Source organism: Sturnira hondurensis, unplaced genomic scaffold (assembly GCF_014824575.4).
Source record: "Sturnira hondurensis isolate 20B ecotype Veracruz unplaced genomic scaffold, ASM1482457v3 Scaffold0005329, whole genome shotgun sequence".
Lineage (NCBI taxonomy): Eukaryota > Metazoa > Chordata > Mammalia > Chiroptera > Phyllostomidae > Sturnira > Sturnira hondurensis.
Genome location: NW_028077960.1, coordinates 11,621,682 through 11,642,032, shown reverse-complemented (window position 1 = coordinate 11,642,032; position 20,351 = coordinate 11,621,682). Strand labels below are relative to the sequence as shown.

The following is a 20,351-nucleotide window of genomic DNA, read 5'->3' as shown; positions in this document are numbered from 1 at the left end:
CCACCAATATTTCTCTCACACATTGATGTTTCTCTCCCTCTCTTTCAAAAGATTCCATTTATTTATCTATTTTAGAGAGAAGAAGGGAGAAGGAGAAACATGGTCATGCGAGAGAAACACTGGTGAGTTGCCTCTGGCATTTCCAGGGACCCCGCCTGCAACCCACACATGCACCCAAGCATGCGCCAGACCAGGAAACTGAACCAGTGACTTCTCCATCCGCAGGCTGGCCCCCAGTATGCCGAGCCGCGCCAGCCAGAGCTCTCCCCCTCTCGTTTTTCTTCCCTACCCCTCGGCCCAAAATAAATAATCTTAAAAGAGAAAAGTAAATAATTTACGTAGTGTACCACACCGATGTTTTTACTCGTAGCCTGATTTCAATGATAATATTAAATGTACACTGAGGCTTTTCTAAAAGGTACAGAATGTACCGGTTGACATCAATAAAACATCAATAGTATCTTCATTGAGGCAGGGAGAGCAATCAATCAAGTTCTTGGAAATAGAAAGAAACAGAAAGTATTAAAGAAATATACCCAACATAAAAGTTTTCAGGAAGCAATTCCATTAAAAGGAAAGGCACAGATAACATCCAGCTATATTTTCAATGTATAAAAGTTATTTGTATACTCTAAAGCAGGGGTTGGCAAACCATGGTTATGGGGCAAATTTAGCCCACCAGCTATTTTTGTGAATAAGTTTTATTGGAACCCAGCTATGCTAATTCATTTATGTATTACCTATGGCTTCTTTCACACATGGCAAAGTTGAGTAGTTATGACAGAGACCATATGGCCACAAAGTCTAAAATACTTTATTATTTGTCTCTTAATAGAAATCATCTGACAGATCCAAATTATTAGAAAACTTTTCTACAAATGTCATTAAAAAGTTTATACCAAAGAACATAAATCGCACATAAAGTCCACGATTTCTATCAGTTTCCTATTTTTTCTTATTTCTTTGGTGGTTCTTCTAATTAATTGGATTCATACAAACCCAATCTCGTCCTCCGTCTCCCTCATCAGATTCCTAGCTCTTCTCTTTAGCATGTTCTGATACAGCTGGCTTCAAATTTCTCTAACCTGGTGTGACTAAAATAAAGATATAAATGATTTTATAAAGAAAAAAAGACATGAAGTAGGAGAAAAGTTAGTGAGTAACCAGAAGAATGAAGTATATGCACTGGGGCGCACGTGGGGGGTGGGTGTTAATAGCTGAAAGTTGTAGAGAAAAGATGACAATGTGATTAAAACAACCAGGAAAGTGTTTAGGAAGAAGAGAAAAAGCAAGGAGAAGCAAATAAAAAAATAAGAAATTCAAACTATTCTAAAAACACGGAAAATGCATTTAAAAAGTATAAAATATTTAACATCAATCCTCTATTTACCTATCCAAACAGGCAAACAGTCCAGATTTTCCTCCTACTGCACAAAGTACTTTGGGAGCACAGCGAGGTCGCGTCACCAAGACTGTCTGATGAGAGAGTCTATGTTCAGGCATGAAGTGGTACTTTAGAGCTTCATTCAAAAGATGTTTACAAGTGCGATCATCACGAATAAGATGATTTGCTTCATACAGTCTAGTGAGAAACTTAACACTCAGCAATGGTAATCGCACACTGTTAAGTAGCTGCGCTAAGTATTTCTGGCGTTCTTGTACATCATAATTGATCCAAGACTCAAGTGCATAAAAAACAGTCTCTTCCGTAGCTACATTCAAACAGTCATTGGAAACAATTTCATCCAAATCAGCATGTGTAAGCTCAAAAAACTCTTCAGTCTGGCAAACAGCTTCAAAATTTTGGCATATGTATTTAGTGGCTGCCAAGTAAAGGTCACGGCAACCATATGTCTCTGCAAAACGAGAAATTCCAATACAATTACCAGGATCAAGTTGGCTTTCAAGAAATGCACAACATTCTTTCAGGACAAGTTTTATCTGGAGTAGGTTTGCTGCTGGAAGGAGTGATTCAACTGTGTCCTGCGAAATAAAAATAGTTCCCGTGTAGGCATATTCCACAATGGCCTGGAGAGCAGTTTCATCAATGCACTGAAACTCAACCTCATTGTTCTCTTTCTCAGAAAGGTTTCCAGTGAACATAGCTTTGAAGTATGGGCTGATGCTGGCAAGTACCACTTTGTGAGCATGGATTTTAACATCACCTATTCGAAGAATGATGTCACAGAGTTCGTGATGTTGACGAAGAAGATTCAGACCCTGTAGAAGTTGTTCAGAATGTAAGTGGGTTAAGTTAGCAAGCATGTAGGTTGGGGATGTGTGGTCCATCTACAGAAAAATAAAAAGCATGAACAGTTAATTCAAAATAATCTTGCCAATATTTCTCTTCTTAATAGTACAAAATAAAAAAGATTTGTTGTTTGTTGGTTTTTAAAATAGTTTATGCTAAATACCAGATAGAATCTTTTAAAGTTAAAAGAGATATTACCAGTCATATAATTCAACTCTTTTAGTCTAGATATTAAGAAACAGAGGTCCAAAGGTTTTATGTTATGCCTAAAACCACAAAGGTCTCTTGACAATGAACTACTGGAACAGAAGCCTGCCAACCCTCCTGTTTACCTTCATTCCATTCAAGTCTGAGCTATGACTGCAACAAAACGCAAAGGTGAAAAAACATTTCCTTAATGAAACTGGTTATGAAACAATGTTAGTAGCTATTTGGCTATTTTCCTAATATCATCAATGACTGCCAATCTAATCAACACGTCCTTTGATTGGATAGCAATATCAGTTAACTCACATATTTTACGCAAAGATTCAATAATTACTTTGATAAAAGAAGCTAAACTTTACAAAGGTGCCACTATTGTCAACTAATTAGATGACAACAAAAAGTTAATGTGAATACAATCTGATGTTCTATAGTAAGGACAATAAGGGTCACTCACTGATTTACACCATACCCACTCAACCCATGTTCATAAATTCAGATCATATCTAATCTGCTTGCTACCATGTGCTTCTGAAAGATGAAAAAGAATAAAAATAGGAAAGAAGAGATGAGGGGGGAAAAAAGAAGAAAAAGTGAAAAGCAATAAGGACTGTAGTAGACTAAATAATGGCTCCTCAAATCCGGGAACCTTTGAACGTTACTTTATATGGGGAAAAGAAAAAAAGACTTTGCAGATTATCATTAAGGATTCTGAGTTGGGGAAATTATCCTGGATAATCCTGGTGTGCCCTAAACATAATCACAGGTTCCCTACAAGAAGAGGGGAGGAGATCTGGCACAGACAGAAAAGAAGGCAGCGTGCCACAGAGACAACAGATTACAGTGATAAAGCCACAAACGGGGTAATACTGGCAGCCACCAAAAGCTGGAAGAAGAAACAGACTCTCCCCTAGAGACTACAGAGGGCACACAGCCCCGCCAACACCTTCATTTCAGCTCAGTGACACTAATTATAGGCATCTGATCTCTAGAACTGTGAGGGAATAAATTTCTGTTTTTTTAAAGCAACTGAGTTCCTTTAGTAGTAATTTAAGTCAGCCATGAGAAATCAATACATAGACACTTCAAACTAGAATGTAGCAGCTGCTTAAAATACGTAATTATATAACAGCAACACAATATAAACCATTTCCTCCCTGTCTCATTTATACCTAAAATACAATTCATGGAAATAATGAAAAAGTAGATTTAGTTCCTATTTTTAAAGTATTATCAAAAAGTTAAAATAGCCCCAACACTGTTAAATAATATAAATATTGGTAGGAGAGTATAACACTTCATTTCTGTGCATTTTTAAGTAAAGCTATGCAAATACTGAAATTTTTATCTTTGTCTAGAACTTCATCATTTCACACTTTTCAACAAAATTTTAGGTCTATTAACAAATTGTGGTAATATGGCCACCTGACAGCTGACATCACAAACCTCCACTTCTGATCTTTCCAAATGATCCCACACACATCTATTTGAATAATTCTCATTCATGGTATAAACAAGTCTCAAGAAACTGGTGGGTCTTCTAATAGGTACTTAATTCCAGAATAGAGTATTGGTACAAAGACAGAAACTAGAACATGCAAGTTTATATCTGCATCTTTTATTCTACTTACTATGGTGTCGACCTTTGTAACCTATCTACCTTCTTTTAGCCTAGGCTAATAGAAAAGTTAATATCTAGACTGAAAAGTGAAAAATGAACAATAGGAAAGGCAAGCAGATATAGAAAGTAACTGATGGAATTAAGAAAGCAGTTCTACCTACTTTACATCATTAATTTTACCTTGTCTCATCATTATTTTCCTTATCTGTAAAATTAGATTATAATAATACCTAAACTATGTATCTCATAAGGCTTTAGAGAATCAAATCAGATAATGCACATGAAGACACAATAAACTGTTAAAGAATTACTAGTGTAAGCTACTATGGCAAGGAGAAAAGCTGTAAATGACAACAGTGAAGAAGAGAGACATTGTTAATATAGATAGTAAGGTCACATACTGTTATATAGTACTGGTAATTTTTTTAATCTAAGCATTAATTTTTTTCATTTGTAAAATAAGAATACCTCTCATCTACCTCAAACAGTTACATGAAAATGGTTTTATAAAATTCTGTATAACTTCAGGTGCCATGAGATAGCACCTAAGTCTCATTTTATTTAAAGTGCCTCTTCCCTTAATCACTTTCACTAATTCCCATTCTTTCCAAAATGCCTTTTCAATCAATACATGCCATGTAATTGACTACAGTGCTGCACAAATATTTTCTTACCATATCACAGATTTTGTCTACAATCTTTCTTCTCCCTCAACTTTTCAACCAGTTCAAATTCTCAAAAGGCTCAGTCAAAATTAACTTCACTTGGAAGTCTACGAACATTTAAAAACTCAATTCCTTTACATGCAATTAATTTAATTAATTTAAGTATATGTGCTGTTTTGTGAAACATACCCCTCTCAATTCCCATTTGTCTGATAAGAAGAATGTTATTCAGAATGAAAAGTGAAGAATAAACAGGAAACAAATAGATAAAAAATTAGTAAAGGGATTGAAAAAAGAGAGCTAACTAATGCAATGAGACAATAAAGGAAAATAAAATGTATACTGTTGGAAAGAAAAAATAGAACGGTCTTTGTTGGCAGATGACATGATTGTAGAAAATCCAAAACAATCAACAGAAAAACTTCTGAAACTACTAAGCAATTTTGGTAAGCTTGCAAAATACAAGGTTGATATACAAACGTTGATCACTTTCCTATACACCAGCAATGAACAAGTGGAATTTGAAATTAGAAACACATTATAATTGACACTAACACCTATAAAATAAAATACTTAGGTGTAAATCTAACAAATTACATACAAGATCTATACAAGAACTATAAAATTCTAATGAAAGAAATCAAAGAACTAACCAAATAAATGTGGAGAGATATTCCATGTTCATGGATAGAAAGACAATATTATTAAGATACCAGTTCTTCCCAACTTGAACTATAGGTACAATGTAATCCCAATCAAAATTCCAGCAAGTTATTTTATGAATATTGCAAACTGATTCTGCAGTTTTATGAAAAGGCAACAGACTCAAAGCTAACTCAATAATGAAGAACAAAGTTGGAGGACTCACACTACTTCATGAATTATCTATTGTAAAGCCACAGTAGTCAAGACAGTATGTTGCAGGTGAAAAAACAAATAGACCAATGGAACACAATGAAGAGCCCAGAAATGGACTCACATGAATACAGTCAACTGATCTTTAATGAAGCAGTGATGGCAATACAACAGAGAAAAGTCTTTCAACAAATGATGCTGTAACTATTTGGATACTCATACTTCATAAAAATTAACTAAAAATGGATCACAGATATAAATGTAAAAGCAAAACTATAAAACTCCTAGAATATAATAGAAGAGAAAAATCTAGATGACCTTGGGTACAGCAGTTAACTTTTCAGATATGATATCAAAGGCCCAATCTAATCATACATTTCTAATCATAACAATTCAAATAACTTTAAAACAGTAATGTATCATACCATCCCTAGTAAGATATGCACCCCCACTCCCAAATATTATACCATTTGCAGTAATCACATTACTGTTGAAAGTGACATTTGTATTCTGAAAATGTTACAAGTGCATTGTCGCAAATCCATCATTACAAGACATTTCTAATTCTATGATTCTCAGGGTCATTGTGATCTGGAATCCTCGGTATGAGAGAAAAAGATAAAAATGTAAGGCTGAGATGTTAAATGTAAACCTTGTAGTCTGATTTTGAATAAAATTAGCAGAATAAATATATATATAAATATTATATATGCTAACACATAACATGTATATAACATAAAATACATGTAAGAGATATAAAAATGTACAAAATACACATAGTATTATCTTAAGGAAGAAAATAATTACATCACCTAATTCTGTCTACTGGAAAGGGCGAGAAACTATAGCCAACCAAGTAGTAAAGAGCATTCACAGCACCCAAATGTGGTCCCTAAATATTGTTCCCCTTCAAGGGAACATAACTCCTTGGCCAAATGGCTGATTTCAGGCCTGGGGAAGAAAAATGTCATGACAAATTTGAAATCTTTACTAGATAGCAAGAAAGCTATCAATGATTAAGTTCATAAAAAATTAGGAGTCTAAGTGAGCAAGCTCTCACTAGCAAAAGCTGGAACAAACTGCTCAATAATAGTAACTGTAATTGATTAAAACACATCAGATATACTTAAATTCATGAGTTCAAAAAAATCAAAGTTATACTTAAAAAAAGTTCTTTTTGTTCAACACTGGAGGATGCTAATGAATCAAGTCATTATTGAAAACCTAGTAACTAAAAGGAAAGAATCAAGCATTTATCATGGGTTTCCTATACTAACTATACCACTGGGTTACCAGAGAGATGAGCTTTCTCTTTATAAAAGTACTCCAGTTTAGTAAATAAAGAAGAAATGATAGAATATTATCATCCTGCAATCTTAATGAATTAGCGGAGGTAGGCACAATTACGAAGTACTGCTAACATCACAAAGAGACAACCAGACATTGGAAGGTTGTCTGGTTGTCTCTGATGGAAGACCATAATATCACCTATGAATATTCTTGCACCACTCCCCACCACACACCAAAATCAAACACGTAGTCAACAGTACAGAACCAATAAAAATTTACCTGACGTACAGAGAACAGAAAAAGCAGAAAGATGGAATCATCAAAAACAACCTAAGAAATTTTATGAAATAACTTAGATGCTTCAAATAATAAACTAAAAGAAACAAAAAGAGAAGGAGCATACAGATTAAAATAAACTTAAAGATGTTCTAAGCAGATACAACATGTGAAGCATAGAGGCATGTGCACATATATGCATATGTACACAACACACCAGGGAACAAATTTTTATAGTGACTGGATTATTGATTATCTTAAGTAATCATTGTTATATTTTATTGCTGAATAGTGATGTTATAATTTAAAAAATGATTTACTTATTTTTCTAGAAAGAAAGAGGAAGTGAGAGAGAAACATCTATTTGTTGTTTCACTTATTTATGCATTCACTGGTTGATTCTTATATTTATGTGCCCTGACTAGGGATCAAACCTGCAACCCTGGCATATGGGGACAATGCTCTAACCAACTGAGGTACTCAACCATGGCTATAGTTACATTTTTAAGAGTTTTTACCTTCTATACATACAAACCCATACTGAAATATTTATAGATAAAATAATATAATCTCACTGATTTGCTTCAAACTACTAACTATAGGATAACAGAGTGGATGGAGACAGAGATGATGTCATGAGTTGATAAATGTTGAAGCTGGCTGACAGGCACATGAGAGTTCCTCATATTATTCTATTCTACTTTTACATGTTTTTGAAATTTTATGCATATATCAGCTACTAAATTTGGCATGAGACCTACACATGCAGAATCTGAAGTTCAGAGAGTTCATGAGAGCCAATAAGATTACATAATTAGGAGACATTACTGGGCCTATAATTTTTTTCAAATGTTAGAACAATGTTCTCTACACATTAGATTGAAAATTAACAATTCTGAACAACGCTGACCTGCTTAACATACTTACTGAATATATTTACAAATGTTGCCTTTGTATGACTGTCATATGTACTAAGCTTTCATCTGCAGAGTAACACCACAAGATAGGCATTGTTATTATTACTCCTATTCTGTAGATACAGAAATCTGAGGCACGCATTAAGCCCAAGGGAAGACTCAAACCTTGGTACTCTGTTTCCAGTGTTCTTAAATAACTACACTCTACTGTCTCACGAGCTCATAATTTCTTAATTTCATTGACGTTTTAATTCAAACAAGAAACTAAAAAAAAGTGCAGACTAGAAACCCAAAAAGGATAGATCACATACATATACATGTATATATAAAATATAATCAAACACTATGTAGATGAGATACAAAATACAAAAAGGATTTCAAATGAAATAAAGAGGGATCTATGCAACATGCACTTCCTTTTGTTATTTATATCATAGAAAGGCTGCATTGTCTTCCTCCACATCTCTGCCATACTTATTTTGTTTTTAATTTTGGTATTATAAAACAAATTTCGGGTATACCCCAAATCCAGGTAACTGAATTAGTCAATATTGAACAAATGGCATTCATTTGAAAAGTTTTTTAAAAGGTAATAGTGTTATTCACTTCTAATCACATTCTTGTTACATAAATATTCACAACATAAAGACAATGTTAGATAAAATTAAGCTTTCCAGAGTCTATGGCAGCTTCACAATTTTAGGTTTTAAAACAAAGCTAACAAAGGTCAAGCTGTGTGCAACTACTTAGCAACTACTTAATTGATACCTAAACTACAAAACAGTGGTGCTGAAATCAGTTGGGAGGCAATTATCTGCTACAATGAAAACAAATAAATGGTCAAGGGAAATGAGGATTGTTTAAAAAAATTCAAACACACAAGTACTTTTCTGTAAAATGTGTAATTTATGAGTTTAAGAGAATATTTGATCATATCAGCTGTTTTCTTAAATTTCTTTCCCACAGTTCAGTTCCTGACAGAATTCAACTAATGATGGCATATAATTTTACCATTGAGTCTATAACACAAGTTGACATATTTTCCTTTTTACTGAGATTGACTTTCTTCATATGTGGAGAAACAAAAGTAAAATGAGTGCCTGTTATAATATGAATCACTACATCACAGATTCAGCAATGACAAAGAAAGCAAGTCCCTGAAGCCGGTACTGAAGACTAAGTTACATGATTAACCCATCCACTGAAAAACCGAATGCAATGGATATGAAATTCTGTTAACTTATACAAATTAGTGCTTAAAATGCAATAAAGCTTGGATTTCTGTATAAAATTATAGTTTTGACTTAGATACGCACAATGGCTTTAGAACATAAAAGTAATTTAAAATACATCACTTATATACATCAAAAACATCCGTTCAATTCCACACGTGAAAAAGAAACTAGTAATTTCTTGTTTTTTAAAATTTGTTTTTTCAATAGCACACGGTAAGCTTTATTTTTTTAATTTTTAAAAATATATTTTATTATTATACTATTACAGTTGTCCCATCCACCCCATTCCCTTCCACCCTGCACACCCCTCCCATCTACATTCACCCCTTTAGTTCACGTCCATAGGTCGTTCTTTGGCGTCTGTATTTCCTATACTATTCTTAACCTCCCCCTATTTTCTACCTACCATTTATGCTATTTATTCTCTGTACTTTTTCCCCCATCTCTCCCCCTCCTACTCTCCCACTGAAAACCCTCCATGTGATCTCCATTTCTGTGATTCTGTTCCTGTTCTGGTTGTTTGCTTATTTTTGTCTTTTTTTTATGTTCAGTTGTCAATAGATGCGAGTTTCTTGTCACTTTACTGTTCCTATTTTTTTACTTTCCTTTTCTTAGATAAGTCCCTTTAACATTTCATAAATGAAGGGCTCAGTGACAATGAAGTCCTTTAAATTGACCTTATCAGGGAAGCACTTGATCTACCCTTCCATTCTAAATGAAAGCTTTGCTGGATAGAGCAATCTTGGATGTAGGTCCTTGATTTGCATGACTTGGAATACTTCTTTCGAGCCCCTTCTTGCCTGTAAGGTCTCTTTTGAGAAATCCACTGACAGTCTGATGGAACTCCTTTGTAGGTGATTGTCCTCTTATCTCTTGCTGCTCCTAGGATTCTCTCCTCTTTAATCTTGGGTAACTTAATGATGATGTGCCTTGGTGTGTTCCTCTTTGGGTCCAAATTCTTTGAGACTCTCTGAGCTTGCTGGACTAGGAAGTCTATTTCCTTGGCCAGATTGGGGAAGTCTCCTTCATTATTTTTTCAAGTAAGTTTTCAATTTCTTGCTCCTCCTCTTCTCCTTCTGGCACCCCTATGATGCGGATGTTGGAACATTTAAAGTTGTCCTGGAGGTACCTAAGCTTCTCCTCATTTTTCTGAATTCTTGTTTCTTCATTCTGTTCTGGTTGAGTGTTCCTTCCTTCTGCTCCAAACTGTTGAGTCCCCATTTCCTTCCCGTCACTGTTGGTTTCCTGTACATCTTCCTTTAATTCACTTAGTGTAGCCTTCACTTTTTCCTCTATTTTGCCACCATACTCAACCAATTCTGTGATCTTCCTGATTACCAGTGTTTTGGACTGTGCATTGATAGGCTGGCTACCTCTTCAATGCTTAGTTGTATTTTTTTCTGGAGCTTTGATCTGTTCATTTGGGCCATATATATATATTTTTTTGTCTTGGCGCACCTGTTATGTAGCAAGGTGCAGAGGCTTAGGTGTTCACCAGGTGCAGGGCAACCCACATCACTGCGTTGTGGCACTTTACGTGGGGGAGAGGCCCAAGAGGTAACAGTGCCACTTGCTCTGCTCTCTGCTGGTTTTTAGTCACTTCCCCCACTACCCACAAGCACATTGGGCCCTTCTGGTGCTGATTCCCAGGTTGGTGGGTTTGTGTACATTCTAGGACCCAGTGAGTCTCTCCAGTGAACTCTCCTGTGAGGTTGAGAGTTTCTCCTGCTGCCGCTTAACCCTGACAGGTGTTTTCAGTCAGAGGTTTTGAGGCTTTATTTCCCTGAGTTGGAACCCTGGGTTGCTCCGTCTATCTTGTTCCCTAGTTGTTCCTTCTGGTTTATCTGCACACAAAGGTGGGACTGCCCAGCCTGCCAGCAGCTGCCTTGCTCATGCTGTCCTCAAGCTGCTGCTTTGCTGTGAGTCCTCTCCACCCAGCTGCCTGTCTCTGCCCCTCCTACCAGTCTTTAACTCCTTGGTTGTCGGACCTCCATACAGTTCAATTTTCTGTCTGTTCTGGTTGTTTCTTGTTTTTAAATTTGTTGTTGCCCTTCTTTTGGTTCTGCATGGAGGCACAGTGTGTCTCGCCTCAATCTTGGCCAGAAGTCAATTTCTTGAATTTCTTTAAGCTCATAATTTCTTAACCCTCTTAAAGTTTTGAATCAAACAAGAAAGTAAAAAGATTCAAAACAGAAACTCCCCTCTGATTAAAATCTATATAATCAAATAATACATCAATATAATAAAAGATATGAATAACCAATAATGGAAAAATCTAACTTTATCCCATAGGTTAAACACTCTCCCCTACCAAAACTTCTCCAAAGCTCCAACCAAGTAGCTAAATTGGGTAATTTGAACTTTATTTTCTTTCTCTGTCCAATTCTCTCCAATTGAAACATCCATAAAATGTGCCATCATACAAATGTAGAAAATATAACCCCAAAAATTTGTTGTGAGAATTAAATTAATTAAAATTCAGTAAGTACCTAGTACAGTGTATGGCACACTGCAAACACTCAATAAATGGTGGTAGTATTATAATTACCTGTTAATATTTATTACATGGTATTTCTTCACAATAAATTCTCAACCTATACACAATTTTTAATAGTTTACAAAACTCACAATGATTTCAACATTCCTGAAATCTGTTACACTTGAGTAAAAACACCGGAAAAACGATAGTGGTTCATTTAACCAACTAATATCTTATCACTGACAAAGAAAATAAAGGATGTTTTTAGAAAAATTGTGTTTACCTTGCTTAAATTCAGCTAAAAAAATTAAGTTATATATCACAGACACTCCTATAATCCCTTATTTCAACTAAACTTTTTTGAAATCACTGATAATTTTAACCTGTTTTACCTGAATTTGCTATTTTCAATGTATGCTTACTTAACTCCTTTCAACTTTCAGGGGTGTACTATTAGTACACTGAACAATACAGTTCACTATTCTGGAATTTAACTTTTTCATCCTATCTATATCTATGATTCAATATAAAAGGCTTTTCTAGTCAATAAACAATTCCTAGAATTCCCTTAATTCTTAGAATTCAAAAATAAGACTTAAAAAAATCTTTGTAATAGAAATCAACAGAACACACATTAAATGGTTGAGATTCATCTTTCACAAAATAACCCTAAAAGATAATTAGTAAGATACGTGAAGCTTCCCTGACCAGTGTGGTTCAGTTGGTTGAACACTGTCCATGAAGCAGAAAGGTCCTTAGTTCAATTAGAATCACAGCACATACCTAGTTGGGGGCTTTCATCAGTGTTTCTCTCAGATGATTCTCTCCCTTTCTCCCTCCCTTTCCCATCTCTAAAAATAAGTAAATAAAGTCTTAAAAAAAAAAAGATATGTCATGCTGTTAAGATCTCATTTCCTAAATATCCACCGTGGACACTAATGCATTTTCCAAGTCTTCATCCAGGAAATTAAATGTAACAGATAAATTGCAATCTATAACACAGCGATCTATCTACAAGGATCTGCTAAAGTAGTCAAATGAAGATTTATCTAGCTTTGTTCTAAGGAAAAGGACATGATAACTGGTTCCTTTAAGTATCCAAGCCCCTGGAGAAGAATTCTCAATCGGGATAAGGAATAATTCTTAAGCCTGTACCATAACTTTGATGATGACTATCATTCAAGCCTTTCTAAGTGCCTTCTCTTTGATTCCATGATTACAACAAAACCTCTACTTACTAGTCCCAAGCTCTCAGATACAGGAAAGAGTGCACTGGGTTTTCAACCTGAAAATTCTAATCACTGGAAAGGGTAACCTATTCCAACATAAAGCAGCATTCTAATGTGTACATTCTAATATGTAAATCAGTCTCTTATTTAGATTAGTTTGCACTGGGTTCCAAAAATCTGAGAATATATGAGTAAAAGTATACATTGGAAATATGAAAATCAGACATTCCTTCTCATGGACAACTGCCACAAGCATCTCTTGGTTTTCTCTCCCTGCCCTTACCTTCTTCCTACCAAAAAAAAAAAAAGAGAGAGAGAGAGAAAGTGTTTTTTCTTTGATCTACTGAAATATACCTAAACCAAATTTAGGTAGATTCATTTAACCACCAAAATGCATACTTTTAAAGGAACAATGTAGAGCTTAAAACCAAAACAAGTTGCATGGTTTACACAAGCTTTATTTACACTTACTGTAGTCCCAAAAGAAAAAAAGAAATGTATGGTATTCAACTTGTGCTTTAAGAAAACATCCAGAAATTATTCTTAAATTATTCAGCAACATTATTTATAAAGTGACTTGTCACACGTGACTCAAGTGTATCTAAGAGATATTTGAAGTGTATAATAAACTGGAGACTTCAAATGAAAACCCAGACTTTTCTCAATGAGTGATTCAAAAGTAATTGTGCTATTACTTCAAAGACAAAAAATTCTCTTCCACACTTCAAAGAAGTCAGCCTTACACTAGACACCCCATCTCTTCAAATGTGACTGCTTAAGTTTCATTTACAAGGAGAAAATGCTCGTCGAATACACACTTCATCTAAAATAAAATGTCTAGTATCAGCCTTAAAATCTACAGAGCAGAAATCTCTTAGGACCGTGATGTCGAGAACTTCTACCCCAAGTAAAATTTTCTTTGCAATCTCCGTTTCCAGGAGACTGAAAGGGTGCAGAGACGCAGGAAGATGCTGCAGAGAGGCTGGGGTGACAGAGGGAGTGGGAGGAGTGAGTCCCACAGAAGAACTGTATTAGAAGATTTTGAGAACATATAAGGGAGAGGTAGTTTAGCTGGGGGGGGGGGCGCGAAAGACATATCCAAGATTATATTTTCAAAGAGAACCTAAAGTTATGGTGGTAAGGAAAACTGACATAAAACCTTGAACCCATTCACCGCTGAGCTTAAGCAAAGTCGGAAAAGAGAGACGGGCGGGGAGAGTAAGGGCCCCAAAAGACCAGGATTTGAAAAAGTATGTAACGTACTTTTTGGCCTTAATGCGCAACTTTGGCCCAGTAAGCGCACAACAGGGGGAAGGGACGGCACTTCCTCAGAGCTGTAGATTGCAACTCGTTTACAACGCTAAACTACTCCTGTACAAGATGTCTCCTTTCTCCCGGCTTGCTCCCGTTTATTTCTTTACCTCTCTCCAGCACCAGCGGCACTTCAGCAAAACTCTGCTAATGCCTGAGCTGCAGGTGGACAGCAATAGAAAAATACCTGAATCCCAGGAATTGTGCCGGCAACAAGAGGAGGAGCGTGGACAACTGGAACCCGAGCTGGATCCTCGCTCGCCTCCAGTCAAACCTCAATTCTCACGGGTGGGGCAGGGAACTTCCGCCCTGGACGAGAATACCGTCACTTCCGCCTAATGCCTCCTCCCCGCCCCCTCCCATACTCACACCCTCTTTGCTTTCTCAGCTCTAGATACGTTCCTTAAACCTGCTACCTTCGCAGCGTGTTCACGTCCTTTTCCAAGACACATCTACTTAGTTTTAACACCTGGTGTGAACTACATGACCCAGCAGTCACCACGGCAGGTTGATTTCCGGGTCAAGAGGTCTGCGCTGGATGCATCACCATGGAAGCGATCGGTTTGGTCACGTGGTGCCCCTGGTTACGCCCGGTGGAAGCCGAGGGGTCGGGGGCTTTAGGCGGGGGCCATTTTGCCTAAGGCTTCCGGAGTTGGGGGTGGTCGGGGATCTGGCTGAAGCTGCTGCTTCTCCTCCTTTGCAGCTTGGGACTTGGAGAGGAACCAGAAGGTTGGACTCCATCAAGCGCTTTGGAGATGATGGTTGTCTCTAGCCTCCGCCTCCTAACGACCCTCCATGGCGGGTGCGCCCTCTGCGCTGCTCCTGCTGCATCCCCTTCCACCCCAGTGCTCCTATCACCCCCAGAGCCGCAGTCTTCCTTCCGCTCCAGAGACTGATGTAAGTCGAGGTGGGGGTACCATGAGAGACGGGAAAAATTACTGCTGCCCCGGAGCTTCAGGAGACCACGGTTCCTGTCCCCCTACACCTTCGCCTCTGGCCTCGACCCTCTTGATGTCCGCGGAGGCCATCTCAAATAGTTGGAATGGGTCTGGAGGTAGTTTGTCAGGGGGAGATGAAGAGGAATGTCGGCTCCTTCAACTCTTCCGGACCGCGCCGGATCCTTCTGAGGCCTTCCAGGCTTTGCAGGCTGTTTTACCACGGCGGGGTGGTCGCCTTGGCTTCCCCAGACGGAAGGAAGCGTTGTATCGAGCCCTGGGTCGAGTGCTTGTAGAAGGAGATAATGATGAGAAACGACTCTGCTTGCAGCTCCTCTCGGATGTTCTTCGGGGTCAGGGGGAGGCAGGCCAGCTGGAAGAGGCCTTTAGCTTAGCACTTCTGCCTCAATTGGTGGTTTCTTTGCGGGAAGAGAACCCAGCCCTGCGGAAAGATGCGTTGCAGATCCTGCACGTATGTCTGAAACGTAGTGCTGGACAGGTGCTGAGAACACTTATACAGCAAGGATTGGAAAGTACTGATGCCCGGCTTAGAGCTTCCACAGCGCTCCTGTTCCCTATCTTGCTTACTACTGAGGATTTGTTGCTCGGCCTAGATCTTACCGAGGTGATAATATCCTTGGCCCGAAAGCTTGGCGATCAGGAGATAGAAGAAGAATCTGAGACAGCTTTCTGTGCACTTCAACAAATTGGGGAGCGACTTGGCCAAGAGAAGTTTCAATCCTATATCTCTCGCCTGCCGTCCGCTCTGAGGAGACACTACAATCGCCGCCTGGAGTCCCAGTTTGGCAGTCAGGTTCCTTATTATTTGGAACTTGAAGCCTGTGGATTTCCTGAAGATCCCCTTCCCTGTGCAGTGACCACTTCCAACAGCAATTTTAAATTTGGGATTATTCCTCAGGAGCTTCATTCAAGATTGTTAGATCAGGAAGACTATAAGAACCGGACTCAGGCCATTGAAGAATTAAAACAGGTGATGGGACGATTTAACGTTAGTTCTACCCCACATTCTAGCCTTGTCAGTTTTATTAGCTTGCTCTATAATTTGTTAGATGATTCTAACTTCAGAGTGGTCCATGGCACACTTCAGGTTCTGCATTTACTGGTTATTCGCCTTGGAGAGCAGGTACAACACTTCTTGGGACCAGTTATAGCAGCTTCTGTCAAAGTTCTGGCAGACAACAAGTTGGTGATCAAACAAGAGTACATGAAAATCTTCCTCAAGCTAATGAAGGAAGTAGGTCCTCAACAGGTGCTTTGTTTACTCCTTGAACATCTCAAACATAAGCATTCCAGAGTAAGGGAGGAGGTGGTGAACATTTGCATTTGCTCCCTCTTAACTTATCCCAGTGAGGATTTTGACTTAACCAAACTGTCTTTTGATCTTGCCCCAGCACTTGTAGACAGCAAACGCAGGGTTCGCCAAGCAGCTCTCGAAGCCTTTGCTGTGTTGGCATCATCAATGGGCTCAGGTAAAACCAGCGCTCTTTTCAAAGCTGTGGATACTGTTGAACTACAAGACAATGGAGATGGAGTGATGAATGCTGTGCAAGCCAGATTGGCTAGGAAAACCCTCCCAAGGTTAACAGAACAGGGATTTGTAGAGTATGCAGTACTCATGCCATCATCTGCCCAGGGTAGGTCAAGCCATGTGGCACACGGAGCAGATACAGACTGGCTTTTGGCTGGTAACAGAACTCAGAGTGCATACTGCCACTGTGGTGACCACACAAGGGATAGCATGCAAATGTATGGATCATACAGTCCAACTGTCTGTACCCGAAGGGTTTTAAGTGCAGGAAAAGGAAAAAATAAATTACCGTGGGAAAATGAGCAGCCTGGAGTCATGGGAGAAAACCAGACCTCCAATTCCAAGGATGTAGAACAGGTATGCATCTTAGTTTTCTTGTGTTGAAACTAAAAAAATTTAAAATGAAAATATATCTGTCATGATTTAAGGGTAAAGCTGCTTTAGGATTGTTATGCTTTGTTTTCAAATCAATTTGCTGATGTGGGTATTTGTTATTGATGATACTGATCACATAGGAATGTTTAATAGGCTTTCTGCTTGGTAGATTTGATTAAATTCTAGGCACGATATGGTAGAGACAGTACGTGGATTTCAGTTTTGACCTGTCCCTTTGGCTTATCAACTATCTCATACAACAAACACTATTAACCTCTTAGGTACTGCCAGATAAAGAGCTTAGTTCTGGGAGTGAAAATAAGACAGGTTCCACAAAGGAGACCTGTAAACAGGCAGTTACAAATTTGTTAAGTGCTAAGATAGGAATGTAAAGACTCTTGTGGGAATACTGAAAACAGAAAAAAGAATTGCACTAGAAAAGTTAAAAAGGCCTTCCAAGATATGACATCTGAACTGAGATCCTTAATTTTGAAAATTTCACATCTACAGATAATAATACAATGAATATTCATATATTTCATCTGTATTCTCCAGTTGTTATCATCTTGCCATATGTACTCTATATTTGCCAAACCATTTGAAAGATACGTTAATATTTTGCTCCTAAATGTGTTAGCATAGATCTCATTAAGAATGACACTCTCCTTTTTAACCATCATATCATTATCACACCTCAGAATATCAGTAGTGATTCAGTAATATCTAATATAAAGCCTGTATTTAAACTTCTCTGGTTGTCCCCAAAATGTGTCTTATAGTATTTGTTTTACTTTTATCAACCAGGTCTAATAAAGGTCCATATGGTTAATAGAGGGTCCAACCAAAGTAATGCCTGCTTGAGTGTGGTTGGTAGGATAATAATATGGGTGTAATATTGTATAGGTTTAACTTGAACATATCACCTAAAATGTCATATGATGTTCTTGAGTGTGGTATTATTGTGTTACAGAATTACATGCTTGTGATTCAGTAGTAAAAAGGGGCTTTACCTGTGCTGAACCCTGTATATCTCTCTTATCTAGAACAACATGCCCACCTGTTTGTTTCTTTGATTATTCATGACATTTTTGAAGAATCTAGAGTAGTGTTTTGTATAATTTCCTGCATTCTCAATTTATCTGATTGTTTTCTTATGATTACATTAAACACAAACAGTTTTAGCAGAAATACTGCATAAGAGAGATGCTGTGAACTTAACTTTGCATCACACCACAAGAAATATAATACCAGATTGTCCTACTATTGGTGATGCTAAATTTTATCACTTGCTTAAGGTGGTGATAGCCAGATCACATCCTTGTAAAGGTTTATTTTCTTCTTTATAATTTGCACGTGATTTGTAAAATGATATTTTGAGGCCCTATGAATACCTTAACAACCCTTCACCCACTGTTTTTAGTATTCTTTTTTTAAAATTTTATTTATTTTATAGAGAGGAGGAAGGGAAGGAGAAAGAGAGGGAGAGAAATATGAGTGTGTGGTTACCTGTGAAGGGCCCCCTTTGAGGACCTGGCCCACAACCCAGGTTTGTGCCCTGACTGGGAATCGAACCAGTAACCCTTTACTTTGCAGGCCCATGCTCAGTCCACTGAGCTACACCAGCCAGGGCTGTTCTTAGCTTTCTTTAATGATCCTTACCTGTATCATTTAAAAACTTGTTAATATTTTTCCTATATTTGTCACTTGGCATTCTTTTAAAATCTGTACTTAAGTAATTACTTAAGTATTACTTTTGATGCTAAAGTTGTCTCAAAGATTTGACCAGTAGCTGGCTCCTATGGCTTTTGACATGATGCTCTTTGAACACTTCCTTAACTTAAACATAATGTGATGACCAGGCTCATCTTGTACTGTTCTTGCTCCAGACTTAGAATCAACCTTTTTCTTTCCTCCCAAGGGCCCTACCAGAATTGCTTTTTAGTGAAGCATGTGATTTAAAAACCAAAGTCTGTGTATAGATGTACTCATTGCTATTGCCTACCATTGTAGATTCGCCCTTTCACCTGGAAGAACCAGCAAGTACTTTTTTTTTTTTTAATGAATTCATGCTGATACCCTCAATTCAAATTCAGCATTGCAGGGCTCTTCTTCATCTAATTTTAGTCCCTATTTGTATTGCCCACAATAAAACTCTGGTTCCCAATCCCAGTCATACTTACTCATATGCTGTATACTACAATACACAAAAAATAATTACTACACCAATAACAATTAACTACCTATTAAATAAAGTTCAAGATTTCTTTGAAGTTCTTTTTCTGCTTAGAAGTATCTCACAGAGTTCTATGTTCAAACTTTTCTTAATTGTTTTCTGGGTAATTATGATTCAAGTAGTGTTATAGAACTTAGTAGGAGTTTGCGAAGTGTGTGTGGATCCTGGTGAATTTCAGATCAAGAGAATATATGTTCAGAGACTGAGTTATGAAAGGATTTAGCAGATTAAGAAATGGTGCGTTTCTGTAGAGCCGAATAAGGCTTTGTGGTGGGAAGTAACAGAAGACACTAGAAATGTAGGCAGGGGCAGAGTATGGAGATCATTTTTGCAAATAAGGAATTAGTCCTTTTTTTAGTTGACCTTAAAGAGGTTGAGGTGAACTAATTTTCTCATTCATTCCATCTGTTGATGGGAGAGACCTGGTTCTTGCTGCTGGTGCATATAAAGACTTAACAGATCAGCAAAATCTATTAGCATGCAATCAATTTATTAGTAATTTGTTACTATAGAAGAGAATGGGACTAGCTAGAGTGGGGGGCGGAAGGCAAAGTTTCAAGGCAAAGCAGGGTGGCAAAAGTAAGAGCTGCTGAAGACCAGGGTGGAAAGCCCCTGGGTGACCTGAGGCCAGGTGCCCAGAGAGCCAAGAGTGCCAAGAGTGCCCCAGAGCCCCGAGCCCCCAAGAGAGAGAATCTTTTGTTCTGAGAACTTAGGTAGTTGGTGGGATAGGTGAAAAAAATTACATATTGATTAATGGGTAAATGTGGTGCCAGCTTCCCTGGAGAAATGTGACTACCTAAACTTAGGTATGTGTGGGGGTCATTTATCCGGAATCTTTAACCTTGCTCCAGATTCCATTTTTTCATTTTGTTGTAAAACAGACATGTGACAGGATGCAGTTAATTAAAATTGGGGCACTTTCCCAA

General features: G+C 37.6%; 2 protein-coding genes across 4 annotated transcripts in view; one reads left to right on the top strand and one right to left on the bottom strand.

Annotated features, from left to right (window-relative positions):
* KLHL28 (kelch like family member 28) overlaps window positions 1-14,657 on the bottom strand; it is a 28,324-nt gene extending 13,667 nt beyond the window's left edge. Inside the window, exons 1-2 of one of the 3 annotated variants that reach the window (XM_037047214.1) lie at window positions 14,521-14,657; window positions 1,391-2,220 (exon numbers count right to left, since the gene is read on the bottom strand). In XM_037047214.1, coding sequence (XP_036903109.1) covers window positions 1,391-2,103 — 713 coding nt within the window. In that variant the 5' untranslated portion in view covers window positions 2,104-2,220; window positions 14,521-14,657. Of the gene's footprint in view, window positions 1-1,390; window positions 2,290-14,443; window positions 14,477-14,520 lie in introns of those variants that run through there. The other 2 variants (XM_037047211.1, XM_037047212.1) reach the window with 2 other exon arrangements.
* Window positions 14,658-15,128: 471 nt separating this feature from the next.
* The window catches only part of TOGARAM1 (TOG array regulator of axonemal microtubules 1), a 98,348-nt gene continuing 93,125 nt past the window's right edge, over window positions 15,129-20,351 (top strand). The window contains exon 1 of the mRNA XM_037047210.1: window positions 15,129-17,174. Coding sequence (XP_036903105.1) covers window positions 15,129-17,174 — 2,046 coding nt within the window. The remainder of the gene's footprint in view (window positions 17,175-20,351) is intronic.